Source organism: Cyprinus carpio, chromosome A9 (genome assembly GCF_018340385.1).
Source record: "Cyprinus carpio isolate SPL01 chromosome A9, ASM1834038v1, whole genome shotgun sequence".
Lineage (NCBI taxonomy): Eukaryota > Metazoa > Chordata > Actinopteri > Cypriniformes > Cyprinidae > Cyprinus > Cyprinus carpio.
Window position 1 is genome coordinate 7,187,302 of NC_056580.1, and position 16,184 is coordinate 7,203,485.

The 16,184-nt window shown below is 34.6% G+C and overlaps 1 protein-coding gene and 1 long non-coding RNA gene across 2 annotated transcripts; both read right to left on the reverse strand.

The window, feature by feature from the left end:
* Nucleotides 1-1,430: 1,430 nt before the first annotated feature.
* LOC109082470 lies at nucleotides 1,431-2,559 on the reverse strand. The gene is made up of 3 exons (XR_006160773.1): nucleotides 2,473-2,559; nucleotides 2,203-2,344; nucleotides 1,431-1,537 (listed from the first exon to the last, which is right to left on the reverse strand). It is a non-coding gene; the product is annotated as an uncharacterized LOC109082470 (long non-coding RNA).
* Nucleotides 2,560-5,069: 2,510 nt separating this feature from the next.
* On the reverse strand, nucleotides 5,070-13,357 carry LOC109096588. Its single transcript, XM_042763334.1, has 6 exons — nucleotides 13,226-13,357; nucleotides 12,592-12,900; nucleotides 12,381-12,486; nucleotides 10,140-10,218; nucleotides 10,003-10,047; nucleotides 5,070-5,642 (listed from the first exon to the last, which is right to left on the reverse strand). The coding sequence occupies exons 1-6, from the start codon at nucleotides 13,293-13,295 to the stop codon at nucleotides 5,616-5,618; spliced, it is 636 nt and encodes a 211-aa protein (XP_042619268.1). The 5' UTR covers nucleotides 13,296-13,357; the 3' UTR covers nucleotides 5,070-5,615.
* Between the last annotated feature and the right edge of the window lie 2,827 nt (nucleotides 13,358-16,184).

Consider the following 16,184-nt stretch of genomic DNA (forward strand, 5'->3'; position numbering starts at 1 on the left):
TGATCTCTTTCTATATATGTATCAAATGAAAGCTCTTGATGAGCTCTTTCTACTGCCAAAAGGACACAAGTGAATTCTTAATAATTGTTATTCATTAGAAACCAAAAGACTTAACTCTGAACATACAAAGCCTGTTGGTTTTTGTTTTGGCCCTCCTGTAAAGTTGGTGAAATGTCACTTACACCCTTCTGGTTCTTACCCCTTGATATGCACTTCAAATGATAGTAAATATACTTTACCATCTGCTTCATCAAATATATACCAGGTTATGCCTGTATTGTTTTAGTCCAAGACAAGCAGATTCTTTTGCATCCTCAGATTCCAGATTTTCAAATAGTTGTATCTCGGCCAGATATTGTCCGATCCTAACAAACCATAAATCAATGGAAAGCTTATATATTCATGATTATTTATATTGATAATAATCAATAAACTAGTATCTAGTTGGGCATATCTGTTACGATATGCCTACTGTGAAGTAGTGTGGAGCAAGAAGACGCGGAGATGTGGGAGAATCTTCAAGGTGTCTTTAATGAATAAAAACAGGGTAACACACATGTAGGACATGCGGTTGACATATAACACAGAACGCAGGACACAGGAAAACACAGGGCTTAAGTAACAGTAACTCAACGAGGTAATTACTGACACACCTGAACCAAATGGACACAATCAAACACGGGAGAAACTGGGTCACAGGGAGAACATGGGGAGCAAAACACAAGACACAGGAACACAGGGCTGACAATATCAAAGGTTAAAACTCATATTCTTCTGTATGAAAATTAAATTCATTCGCTAGATATTTTGTATCAAATAAGCAAAGAGAATTGTTGGGGCAAAAACATATTCACATATAGATCCTCTAATACTGAACTTATACTTATTGTGATGGTCCCATTCACTACCATGAAAATATTCTCAGCCTCAGACATCATTCTCAGCATGAAAATGACCAACAGACATCTTCCTGTATTGAGATGATGACCTGTTAAGTGTCAGACACACACACTGCTGTCTTGAGAAGAAAAGATGTTCATGAAACTGTACGAAGACTGTAGACCTGAAGAAAACAAAGACAAAACAAGTGAAACAAAAACAACAGACATTTCAGCTCTTGTTCAAATATCTGCTGTGCTGTTTATAAATATAATATATATTTATAGCTGTTAAAATGACACAGTCTCAATTGGATGGAACAAAAGTGATTTTTACAGAGCAATAGTTTGATTGCACAACATGTTTCCATCAAGAAGTGAGTCAGTGATGTTTGTTGGGGGCCAGGGACAGACATGATGTGGTAAACATGATGGAGGTGTGTGTGGAGTTCAACTGACTTACACAGGCTGTTACTAAATCAAGTTGAACCTCAAAAACAATATCAAACTTAACAGATAAATAACAAGTAGAAAAAAATATATATTGCTAGAAGTTGAACCTCTAAATCAAGAGCAGATTTAGTTGCTAAATAATAAGCTGTTCTGTGGTAAATATACTTACATCCTCTGAACTAGAGCTGATCTTCTGTCTCAGTTTCCTGTTAAAATGATTCAGAATTTGGAGAAGAACCGAATGCAGCTCAGTTCACAAGAAAAACAGTCGCTGATCACTGTTTATGTAGCATGTGTGGATGTCTGTCAAATGTATGGCCTCTTTTTTTCCTTTAAAGTCTCTTTATACACACTTTTCACACAAGTTTACTTCATTTTCCCAATAACAATAATAATGTGATGGAATTTATATGGAATAAAATGATGACAGTGCATTTTTATATCCTAAACACATTTTTTATGATTATTATTTTATAATTATGAAATCTAAAAGTACATGTATACATAAAAGTATGGCAGATGTTATTTAGACATTTTAAAAGCATGAGTATGGTAGATGTTATTTACACAAACTTTAATTAGAAGTGAAGAGCTGTTTGTGTTTAAGGTTAAATATCTGAGCAATGGTGGACAGAGTTTATAAAAATAACGTTTGTCAGCAAAGCTAGCTATTTGAACTCATGTTTGAAAATACACTGCCTACAAATATACATTTGAAAAGTAGCAAATGATGTAAAAGTAATTATGAAAATTAATGTATAAAGAATGAAGGAATCTAATAAGGAAGTTTATCAATCTATAGCATGAGCTGGAACTGCATGTCAGTGTTTCTGAAGGGAATAAATGTAAATAAAAACTCATTGTATCTTACCTATGAATGCAGATGCTTATGGTGATGATCAGACAGAACATAATGACTCCAGAACATGAGATGATGATGATGATGATGATGTACAACAGCATTTGTTTGGGTGATTCTGGTCTGATCTGATTTTCTGACGACACCAAACAGTCTAACAAACATATCAATCAACCACCACTAATCACTACTAGTCACTAGTCACTATAATTAAACACTTATACTTGCATTACTGAACTCTTTTACAAAGAATATAGTCAATAAATAAAATCATGTAATAACCTGTTATTGTTAATGTCCATCTTATTGCTGCTGGGTAACAGCTGTAGTTTCCTGCATCAGACGCTTGTATTTGATGTATTGTTAATTCTCTTGCGCCAGCGGGGTCAGGCGAACTCTGTTGGAGCTGAAGTTTGTCATTGTTATGTGTTTCTTTCAGAACCCGCCCAAAATACCAATAACAACAACATCAACAATAACAACAATAACAACAACAACAACACACACAACAATAACAACAGAGCTGTTCATTTTCTCCATGTGAAATCATCATCCAGTTGGGTTTTTGCCGCAGCGAAGTGTAACTGTTTCCCCCACAAACACTGCGTTGCTGGATGTGCTGCCTAATTGTTCTCTTGATCAGACTTTGAATCTGATGAAAAGACACAGAAAATCACAATCACTGCAGGTTTACAGTAATTTCACTGGATGGTAAAAAATGTGCAGTAGAAAACAGCAAACATGCAAAAGCTCATTAGACACATAATACATTGTTCATGTGGTGTTTAATCTTTTAAACAAAACACATTAGAATACAAACACAACATTTTCAACATCTGCATTAAATGTATCAACAACGCATGGAATGTTAAGTAATAATTACTGAATTTCATCAAACAATGGCTGGACTTTATACCCATTATCAAATGCATTACTGGTACATCCTCTTTACTGGCTTTGAACATGCATAAACAAGTGAGGAGGGAGAAAATGCTTATCAATAAAATCAGTACATACAGTGATTGAATATCAACTATTCAAAGTGTGGAATGCAAACACAGGTCATCTAAATACAATACTTATATATAACGGATGGTAAGGTAAGACACAGAGCACATTTTACCATTTTTACTTTTGTCTGCAGTGACCAGTGAAGCCACAGAGCACATTTTCCACTGCAGAACTGTCACATCCTGTCACTGCCTACCATGTTTACTGGGTTTATATGTACAGGTGCATCTCAATAAATAAGAATGTTGTGGAAAAGTTAATTTCAGTAGTCCGACTCAAATTGTGAAACTCATGTATTAAATCACATTAATTGCACACAGAGTGAAGTAGTTTAAGTCTTTGGTTCTTTTAATTGTGATGATTTTGGCTCACATTTATCAATAACCCACCAATTCACTATCTCAACAAACTGGGATACTTATATAAGACCATTAAAAATAACATTTTAGTGAATTGTTGGCCTTCTGGAAAGTATGTTAATTTACTGTACATGTACTCACATTTGGTAGGGGCCTTTTGCTTTAATTACTGCCTCAGTTTGGTGTGGCATGGAGGTGATCAGTTTGTGGTACTGCTGGAGGTGGTGTGGAAGCCCAGGTTTCTTTGACAGTGGCCTTCAGCTCATCTGCATTTTTTGGTCTATTGTTTCTTATTTTCCTCTTGACAATACCCCATACATTCTCTATGGGGTTCAGGTCTGGTGAGTTTGCTGGCCAGTCAAGCACACCAGCACCATGGTCATTTAACCAACTTTTGGTGCTTTTTTGGCAGTGTGGGCAGGTGCCAAATCCTGCTGGAAAATGAAATCAGCATCTTCAAAAAAGCTGGTCAGCAGAAGGGAAGCATGAAGTGCTCCAAAATTTCTTGGTAAACTGGTGCAGTGACTTTGGTTTTCAAAAACACAATGGACCAACACCAGCAGATGACATTGCACCCCAAATCATCACAGACTGTGGAAACTTAACACTGGACTTCAAGCAACTTGGGCTATGAGCTTCCAACCTTCCTCCAGACTCTAGGACCTTGGTTTCCAAATGAAATACAAAACTTGCTCTCATCTGAAAAGAGGACTTTGGACCACTGGGCAACAGTCCAGTTCTTCTTCTCCTAGCCCAGGTAAGACCCCTCTGACGTTGTCTGTGGTTCAGGAGTGGCATAACAAGAGGAATACGACAAATGTAGTCAAATTCATTGACATGTCTGTATGCGTTGACCCCAGCCTCAGTCCATTCCTAGTGAAGTTCACTCAAATTCTTGAATCAATTTTTGCTTGACAATCCCTCATAAGGCTGCGGTTCTCTCGGTTGGTTGTGCATTTTTTTTCTTCCACACTTTTTCCTTCCACTCAACTTTCTGTTAACATGCTTGGATACAGCACTCTGTGAACAGCCAGCTTCATTTGGCAATGAATGTTTGTGGCTTTACCCCTCCTTGTGAAGGGTGTCAATGATTGTCTTCTGAGAACTGTCAGATCAGCAGTCTTCCCTATGATTGTGTAGCCTAGTGAACCAAACTGAGAGACCATTTTGATCCTGTGTCTACATAAATGATGTACATTATTTGAAAGGATGCTCAAGTCAAAGAGATAACAGAAATATTTGTACAGACTCATGATTAAAGGATGAAGCATCTAAGTGTGTGGTAAAAGTGTGTTCCTGTGCTATATGAAATTGATCAGCTGTGTCATCTGGTTTTACACTGTATGTTTCTGACAGGATACTCTGTGATAGAAGGAAATCTCACACTGACAGACCGAAACTTTTTTTACTTTTTAGTATTTTTTTTTTATTGCTGCTGACTTAATTCAATTACTAAAATCTGGACAGATTTTAAAAATACTAGCCATCGTACATTTGCTGACTTTGTAAATAGTTACAGGAAAAAAAACACACTAAACAACTTGATGATACACTACCAGACTTTCAAGTCACTCCGAACATGACAAAGTCACACAGAAATATATGCCTTGTTGCTGAGATGTGCGATAAATGAAAAAGAAAAAAAAGTGTTCTAAAATCAGTTTAACATTTCAATCATATTTGATATCCTCCAACTGGATGGATTCATTGTTTGAAGCTAAAAAATCAGAGTCTGTGACCATCATACACTTTGTGACTTTCTATGAAATCTGTCAGTTGTTTATTTGATAATGGTAAATGATGTTGTATCTATAGTTGGCCATATCAAAGTTTATAACTCATATTCCTCTGTCTGAAAATTAAAGTGAAATTATTTGGTAGATATTTTAAATCAAATAAGCAAACAGCATTTTAGAGGCAAATACACATTCACATACAGATCCTCTGAGACTGTATTTATTATTGTAATGGTCTCGTTCTCAAACATCTTCCTGTATTGTAATGATGATCTGTTGAGTGTCAGACACACACTGCTGTCTTGAGAAGAAAAGATGTTCATGAAACTGTATGAAGACTGTAGACCTGAAGAAAACAAAGATAAAACAAGTGGAACACAAACACATACATTTCATCTCTTGTTCAAATATCTGCTGTGCTGTTTATAAATATCATGTATATTTATAGCTGTTAAAATGACACAAATGGATGGAACAAAAGTGATTTTTACAGAGCAGTAGTTTGATTGCACAACATGTTTCCATCAAGAAGTGAGTCAGTGATGTTTGTTGGGGGCCAGGGACAGACATGATGTGGTAAACATGATGGAGGTGTGTGTCGAGTTCAACAGACTTACACAGGCTGTTACTGTGTGTTTGTCACAGTCAGAGATCTTCTTCACCTTTACAGATCATGCACAAGTAGAAAAAAATATATATTGCTAGAAGTTGAACCTCTAAATCAAGAGCAGATTTAGGTGCTAAATAATAAGCTGTTCTGTGGTAAATATACTTACATCCTCTGAACCGGAGTTGATCTTGTGTCTTCTGTTTCCTGTTAAAATGATTCAGAATTTGGAGAAAAACCGAATGCAGCTCAGTTCATAAGAAAAGCAGTGGCTGATCACTGTTTATGTAGCATGTGTGGATGTCTGTCAAATATATGGCCTCTTTTAATCCTTAAAACACTTTTACACAAGTTTACTTCATTTTCCCACAAACAATATCTAATGTGATAAAATTTATATCTTAATTAAATTATTATGAATTAAATGATCACAATGCATTTTATATAATCTAAATACATACAAATTATTTCACAAAATTAAATATTTGAAATATAAATTATAATTTTTGTGATAGAGTTTATGTATTGTTTGTGTCCTGGACAAGAGTTAAACAAAGAAATCTAAAAGTACATGTATACATAAAAGTATGGCAAATGCTATTTAGACATTTAAAAAGCTTGAAAATGCTAGATGTTATTTACACAAACTGTAACTAGAAGTGAAGAGCTGTTTGTGTTTAAGGTTAAAATTCTGAGCAATGGTGGACAGAGTTAATGAAATTAACTTTTGCCATTCAAGCTGGCTATTTGATTTGATTTGATTTCATGTTTGAATAGACACTGCCTACGAATACACATTTGAAAAGTAGCAGATAATTTAAAAAAAAGTAGAAAAATGAAACAGGTATGAAGTAAGCGGTTCATCACTCTATAAAATCACCTAGATCAAAAAACACATCAAAATTTCCCAGGATATTAAGAAATTTAAAAAATCTCTCACACCTGAAAACACATACTCATATTGATAATAAAAAAGACAAAAAATAATGACTCCAGAACATGAGATGATGATGATGATGATGTTCAGCGACATTTGATTGAATCTATTCTGATCTGTAAACCTGACGAAATAAAAAAAACAAAAAACACAAATGAACACCAATCAATCAACACTAACAACACTAATCAATACCTAGTTACTAGTTACAAACTTAAATATACCTGCTAAACCAAACTCTTTTACAAGAATATCCAAGAAATTAAATAATAACCTGTTGTTGTTAATGTCCATCTTATTGCTGCTGGGTAACAGCTGTAGTTTCCTGCATCAGACGCTTGTATTTGATGTATTGTTAATTCTCTTGGCGCTGCGGGGTCGATGTGAATCCTGTTGGAGATGAAGTTTGTCTTAGGTTATGTTAATATCAGAGACCCCTGCCTAAAAATAACCGAGTTGTTCATTTTTCCATGTGAAATCATCATCATCAAGTTGGGTTTTGTTGGCAGTGAAGTGTAACTGTTTTCCCCCCCCACAAACACTGATTTGTTTACTTCCGAATCCCTTCCTAATCCTTTGCTCTTGATTAGATTTTGAATAATCTGATGAAAAGACACAGAAAATCCCAGTAAAACAAAAAAACAAACAAAACAAAATCACACAAAAAAAACAATTAATTGTTCATGTGGTGTTAAATATTTTGAACAAAACACATTAGAATACAAACACAAACTTTTCAGCATCTGCATTAAATTGTAAATTGGTAAACAATATTATTAGTAATCAAACTATGCTAAATTTATAGCCATATCAACTCGCATTTATCAGAATGCAGAAACAAGTGAAGAGTACCTGCATGAGTCAGGAGAATAATAACAACACAGAGATGCAGACGAAGAATCCTGGTCTGAAAACTGGCCATAACAGGACACTCAGTTTAAGGGCTGTGAAGGAGTGTAAACTGTTTTACTCTCCGCCCAGGATCTCGAAGGCTTGCAGACGTGCTGTAGAGACTGAACTAGTAAAGGAAGAGATGAAGACAGAGGGCAATGCCTAAGACAGCAGATGAGAATACACTTTTATACAATAGAAGAGTATTGGACGTAAAAATCACATTGTCAGTTACACAGAATACAGTTTGCATTGATCATGTCCACATATTTACATTTTTTAGTAATGTTGCAAAAAAAAAAAAAAAAAAAAAAAAAAAATGAAGATCAACTATTCAAAGTGTGAATGCCAGCACAGGTCATCTAAATTCAACACGTAAAGGATGGTAATGTCACATATTCAAATACAGTTTTGTGCTTTTGTCTGCAGTGACCAGTGAACCCACAGAGCACATTTTCCACTGCAGAACTGTCACATCCTGTCACTGCCTACCACGTTTACTTGTCTTATTAAGCATTTCATGTTTTCTTTGCTTTTACTAAAACAATATGTTCTTGTCCCCCCATTCCCAAGACCCCCACACATTTTTAATGGTCTGGCTTGTTCTCCTTTTTATTTCTCTTGAAACTGAATATTGCTCTGGTCTGTTATAACCTCTTTAGTGACTAATCATCATTTTATGTTTATTGCTGTATTTCTGATGTGCACTATAACAACCCATCAAATTGCATTTGCCTTGCATATGTGCAACATTAACTGTATGAAGCCAAGTGTCACCTTTCCAATTCCTGATCTCAATAATTGTCATCCAGATCAAGTATATATGTGATTTCATTTACTATTAAACTTTTATTTTGTGAATATTTTATGTGCACATACTCTAGTCACATACTCATATATGAAGTACAGGCCTCATCATCTAAACACACAATGATAAAAATAATGTCTGATTTGTTTAAGTGTAAATAATTTTACAAAGCTAAAAGCTCTGTTTAGTCTGTTTAATTAATAAAAAAAATTATTTTGTTAGAATTTATGATGGATCTTCTCTGTGTGCTTCCTTGTTATTTAACAAGTGATAAGTGGCAAATACTTACAATTAACATCACTGCCAGTTATTTGTCATTAAATAATAAAAAATTCTGAGAGTCTGAGAGAATCTGAGAATTTCTTTTTTTATCTCTCTCTCTCTCTCTGAAGAGGAACATATTTTTCAACTCTTGTGGCTAAAAACTTGCAGTCTGTAAAATTATAACATTTAACTCATTTTATATAGTGCAGTTATGTTATACTCTGGGAAAAGTAAAGCAGGAAGCATGATACTGTGGCCGGAATAACTAACCACACACAGCTCAAAATGTTTCTCAAAGGCCAAGAGCACTTCACATTCATTGCAAATAAATAAAAAGAGTTCACAACCTGAAAGCTTTTCAAACTTTAATCCAATCTACAAATTAGATAATAAAATCCTTTTAACTCATATTAATGTTTCACATCCACATTTATTTGGCAAGTGGTCATATAACGTCTGTGTCCATTAGTACAGTTATGGTTTATTTTGAAATAATGACCTGCTGACTGTACATACTTATTTTCATATTGTGACAAACACCACTTTTTAAAGATTTCACTGACTCATGAGGTGAAGGAAAAGGGAAAAAAAATAAGATCTTCATTCAGATGTCCAACACAATGACAGATATCATGTATCGAGGACATAGTCTCTGAAGGTATTTGAAGGTGTTGTTGTGAATAATTTAGTATCTAGTTAGGCATGTTAAATTTAAAAATTTTACATTTTAAAAGTGTAAAAAGTATTACTCTTTCTGAAAATGTGTATATAAAGATCCTCTGCGACATACTCTTGGGACAGTTTCATTCTCTAATCCACAAAAAAGACTGACAGACATCTTCCTGTTCATGATCTGTTGAGTGTCAGACACACACCACTGTCTTGAGAAGAAAAGACGTTTATGAAACTGTATGAAGACTGTAGACCTGATGAAGACAAATATAAAACAAGTGAAACACAAATAACAGTTAAAATCTCCTCTGAGCAATTTATAAGTGATTATGTATAATTGTACCATGTTAATTTATGAAAATGACACAAATTTTAATTATATGGAACAAGAGTGATTTTACAGCGCAGTAGTTTGATTGCACAACATGTTTCCATCAAGAAGTGAGTCAGTGATGTTTGTTGGGGGCCAGGGACAGACATGATGTGGTAAACATAATGGAGGTGTGTGTCAAGTTCAGCAGACTTACACAGGCTGTTACTGTGTGTTTGTCACAGTCAGAGATCATCTTCACCTGTACAGATCATGCAGAGTTGTAGAATTTAGGTTAAATGTATAACAATGTACAGAATTCAAGAACACATTCCATAAAAGCTGAATAATAACCTGTTCTGTGGTAAATAAACTTTCTGCCTCCTGGTCTTTTTCACAGAGATCAGAGTTTGTCTTCATCTGCTTCAGTTTACTGTTACAGTGTTGAAGCATTGGGAGAACAACAGAATGCAGCTCACTTCATTATGGACAGCAAATATCATAATATATAATAATAATAAAATGATGAACGGCAGAGGGCAGTCATCTTGACGGAATGTCACAATTTATATTAAATATATAAATATTTAAATGGTTTGTGATTATTTGACACTTTCCTTAGATTAACATTAAAATTAAATTCTTATTTTTATCGAGGATTTTCATATTTCAAGATTAAAAGTCAGGTATAAGGAAAAATTTCACTTTACTTTGATGGTCCCTTTAACACATTCTGTTGACTCTAATGTTGCACCGACATGTATACTAACTCTCATTAGAGTATTAGTAGAGTATTAGTAGACTGGTGGGGTTAGGGTTAGTAGAATAAGTTGACATGTACATGTGAAGTTACATGAAGAATGTCTGTTAGGAGACATCTTAATAAAGAGTTAGCAGTTATTAACCAGAGAGTCTACTAATAAAGAGTAAGTTAACATACAGGTGCAACGTTACTTAGGCCTCGTTTACACTGCAATTTAAATGTGACCCAATTCCAATTTTTTTGCTCATATGTGACAGATCGGATCTGTTCTACAGTGTAAACGGGAAAAACCTGCATGCAGGATATTTCGAGATCGGTTTCAGGCCTCATTCATATGTGGAAATAAATCGTATATAAATCAGATATGTGCTAATGCGAATGTCGTGTAAACAGGCAGATCGGATTTTCTGAGGCAATGGGGTATGTATGTCATTAAAACTGCGACAATTTGGTACTTCTCCGCGGTTTAACGACGTCATATGTGACCCGTGCTGGCAAAATGAGTGTAAATTCGCACGGGCTATTTTGAGCTACAAGCAAAAAAATAATAAATAAATACAAATATAATAAATCAATAATAACTACATAAATAATAATAATCTTATCTTCATTTGTACATTTTCTCCGCTCGCTTCTCGCGCTGACTGTCACCCGAAGTGCATGCGTGCATACAGTATAAATACACATATACAGAATTACAGTATTTCAGAATTCACGCAAACATAATCTGCTCTGACTTAAGTGAACGCTTAGGGAACTGTTGGGGGAAAACATCTGATGTGTAACATTATATTAGCTCCATGCATTACAGTAGCCTATAGTCTGTATCATAATGTTAATCTAATAATAAAAGAAAAGAGGGAATCACTCGCTGCACTTGACTGAACTGCTTTTGTAGTTTTAATAATCAATTTGTTTGTAATGAACACACTTAATTTATTTTTACATTATTTTTACATTAGCTTTTCGTTTTTCGTACATGAATGCTTTAGTTTAGATATAAAATCATAAAGGTAATGCATTATTTGTTTCTTTCTAGGCTATTTGTTCTACTGTTTTGCTTTGTTTTTTTTTTGTTTTTGTTTTTTTTGTTTTGTTTTTTTGCATCTGTTCTTATTTATAATAGTAAAGATAAAAAAATAGCTGTATTGTGATTATTCATATAGTAATGAATAATAAGAAAAGACGGAGGACTTCACTATCGACTTCAAATGGGTGTGACTCGGTCATTTTTTGTCAGATTCCAACAAATCATAAATCATTTTGAAGGCCCCATTTTTTCCCCATTTTTTTTTTTTTTTTTTTTTTTTTTTAAATTGCTCATTGTGAGAAGTTGCATTATTCTCATGAGGAAGCACATGTGGAGGTGGTAAATGACAACAACGCATGCGCGATGTTTCAGGCAGTATGGTGTAGACACATGAATCAGATATGGGTCACAGTTGAAAGAACGTGTAAACGGACAGCCAAAAAATCGGATATAGGCAACAAATCAGAATTGGGCATTAAGACCTGCAGTGTAAACGAGGCCTTATTGTCAAAAGAATGTTCAAAGGGGACCATAAAAATACAGTGTTACCGGAAAAGGTATTAAAACATATGCAGAAAAGGCTTTTGAAAAGTACTGGAAATAAATTATGATGGCATGATAAAATGTGTCCAAGACAGTTTTAATGTGACATTCACATGACAAAATGAAAAAGTAGATTATGGACTCCTGGGACATAAAAGTGCACAGAGTTGAAGAACCACCATAAAAAGATAAAAATGTAGTGATTTTGGATACTTGGGAAGGATATTCATCCTTAAGAATTCAAACAATAATGACTCACCTGTGAACGCAGATGGTTATGATCAGACAGATCATAATGACTCCAGAACATGAGAAGATGATGTACAGCGGCATTTGTTTGAGTGATTCTGGTCTGGTTGTGTTTTCTAAAAGATACAAAAGAGTCCAACACATATGATATCAGTCAACCAGCACTACGTACTATTAATTATAAAAAAAAAAAAATCCAGTAAATAAAATCATGAAATAACCTGTTATTGTTAATGTCCATCTTATTGCTGCTGGGTAGCAGCTGTAGTTTCCTGCATCAGACGCTTGTATTTGATGTATTGTTAATTCTCTTGGAGCTGCGGGGTCGATGTGAATCCTGTTGGAGCTGAAGTTTGTCTTAGTTATGTTAAAATAAGAGACCTGCCTAAAAATAACAGAGTTGTTCATTTTCCATGTGAAATCTTCATCAAGTTGGGTTTTGTTGCAGTGAAGTGTAACCGTTTCCCCCACAAACACTGTTTTGTTGATGTGCTGCTGAATCCTTTGCTCTTGATTAGATTTTGAATAATCTGATGAAAAGACACAGAAAATCACAATCACTGCAGGTTTACAGTAATTACTGTCATCATGTAGTAGAAACAACGCACACATCCAAATGCTTGTGTGACACGTTGTTCATATGTTGACCTGATCAAAACACATTCCAACACAATCAACAACCGAATGAATGTTAAGTTAATAATTACTGATATTTCATCAAACAATATGCTGGACTTTATACCCATATCAACATGCGTATGGTACATCCTCTTTACTGGCTTTGAGACATCATAAACAAGTGAGGAGGAGAAAATGTTATAATAAATCAGTACATACAGTATATTAAATCAGTACCTGCATGAATCAGGAAAATAATGATGATAGAGAGATCCAGATGAAGAATCCTGGTTTGAACATTCGCCATAACAGAGCTGTGAAGGAGCTTAAACTGCTCAAGATCATGCAGACGTGCTGTAGAGACTGAACTAATAAAGAAAGAAGAGAAGAATGAGGGCAAACCGCGCTATATAGATATAAATATATAAATAAACAAATAAAAAAAAAAAAAAAAAAAAAAAAAAAATACATACAATGTAAACAGAAATGCAAGGGGGTAAAAATCTTTCGTTTTGATTTCTTAGTGAACAAATTATGTCTGTTTTTACACATGATCACTGGCTGAAGGTAAACAATAAATGAATTTAAAATTCAAAGTTTCACCAAATTTAACCAAATGAAACAAAAGAGCTGCTAGTTTTGAATGATGCGTATAATGTAGAGAGCTGTGTTTTTAGAGTTTTGCAAAAAGTTTGTTTTACAATAGCAGTTTAAAGCATGTAATGTGGTTAGACTTGGTCAAAAGATTAGGTATACCTAATCTTCTGACCAAGTCTAACCACATTATGAATGGTTTCACTGTGTGGGCCTCAAGTACCACTTTTAGTGTCTTTTAGTTTGAAGTGTATTAAGCAGAAGAGAGTACTATTAAAAGAGGGACTCATGATGCTAAACACATTTTGTAGAGTGACAGGAAAAGACAAGCAGGAAGCAAGTAGCCACAGATAGTTGATAACAGAGTAACAACATGATTCATCCTATTCATCATGCTACAGTCAAACATATAAAGCACATGAAGCACATTTACAAAATACATGAAACTCTGCCACTTGAATCCCTGGAAATGGTTGCCAAAAAACTGAAATGTTAAACACAATAAATTAATTTACTAAGATCATGCAAAACTGTTGGAAATACATGAACATTGATTGAGAGGCGATTCATCATTTCCAATTCTCAACTCTCTGATTGGCCTCTCTTTTATTATAAATTTTTACATTTGTGCACCAAAATATAACCTCATCGCAGATTAAAAGTCATGATGTCTAATATAACAGATTAGCCTTGTGTCCTCAACCAAATCACAGTCGTGTTGTTATTCAAAACAATTGTTTATAGTGACTTTCTTTTTTTCTGTCTCTTAGAGGACTTATGATAACAGACCTTTGCTGCAGCCTTGTGTCCTCAACCAAATCACAGTCGTGTTCAGCCTTGTGTCCTCAACCAAATCACAGTCGTGTTGTTATTCAAAACAATGGCACTCCTTAATTATTATTATTATTATTATTGTGCACAGCTGTGGTGTAACACCAAACACCATAATGAAAAATAATAAACCAAAGCCACTGACCAACAACAAACAACAATAAAAATACTTAACTAATCAAACAAACCTACAAAACACAAACTTAAGGAGCTATTCAAAGCAAAAGCCACCTTCACACATAATAAAACAAACCCCAACAAAACAAACCTCAACAACATAATACTCATGATAATATGAAAGTTACAGGCAGGTGAGTTTGATCAAGGTTGGAGGTAAAATCCTAACAAAAATCCACCCCAACACTATAATAAATCAAACCCTTCTGAAATCTCTATATGGCGCCACCTTGTGTTTTCTTGCAGTATAAGAACTCAAGGGCTTCTGAGGTCTGTAAGGGATGGGCGATATGGGCTTAAAAATGTATCACGATAATTTCTGATATTTGGTACTGCGATAACGATATCAATGACGATAATTTAGGGAATCCTGTTTTTTTTAGAGAAAAGTATTATCTTTCCTAGTTTATACACCAAAATAGGGTGTTGTGAGCAGTACACACGACTATTTATTTCATACTGGAAGCCGGAGGGGCGCCCTTGCGCAGAAACTCCACATATGCACAGTAGAAAGTAATGCTCCAGGAAATCACTAACATGGACAGAGGTATCCAGTGATCGCTGTAGCTGAATAAAACACAGATAGAGAAATATTGACTGAGGAAACCTGAAGACAATAAACACGCGATTGCACAAAATACATGGTCTGTGTTCTTCAAGCAATCTTGGGTATTTTCATAAGAATAAAGTATATTTATAATGCAATGGTAATCGACATAGCCTTTATCACTGTATATAAATGCTATAAAATAGTATGATTTCTGCCTTATTCTGTGATACGAAACCACATCTGATCTCAAAAATAAGTTATTTGAAACCTGTTATGAAGTTAATATGGAGAAAAAGCACGTCAATAAATAATATCTTTGTTGGACAATCAGGTTTGTAAACGACTCACAATGTAAAAACTGTATTGCACACGTGCTACTGTAGTACATTTTACTCAAGGCTCAGACCGATTTTTGTCGCACTGTACAGTGTTATCCAAACCTGTTCCAGATTGTAGGAGGAGCTGCTCAATTTCACGTCCGCATTCCTTCACATCACTCCACACAGTCGCACACAGAAATGTGTCATCAACTAGACTTTATCGTTATTATCGTGGGAAGACTAATGCACACAAACCTTTTTAACCTTTTGCCTAAGGATTCAATACACAAAACTAGATTTAAAAAATAAAGAACTCAAGGGCTTCTGAGGTCTGTAACTACACTGTCTGTCAGTCACATCAGCAATGTGTCTAATTATTTTTGTGTTCACATTTGTTATATAGTTCTTTGCAATAAACAACCCTTCAATCACTCTGCTTCCCATAATATTAAAATTGTAAAAAAAAAAATTCCTAGTATCTAATTGGCATATTATGCAACTCATATTCTTCTGTATGAAAATTAAGCTTGTTTGCTAGACAATTTAAATCAAATAAGCAGGGGCAAATACACATTCACATACAGATCTTCTAAGACTGAACATAATATTTTTGTCATGGTCTCCTTCTCTAACCCATAATAGACAGACATCCTCCTGTACTGAGATGCTCAACTGATGAGTGTCAGACACACACACAAACACACACACACACACACACACACAC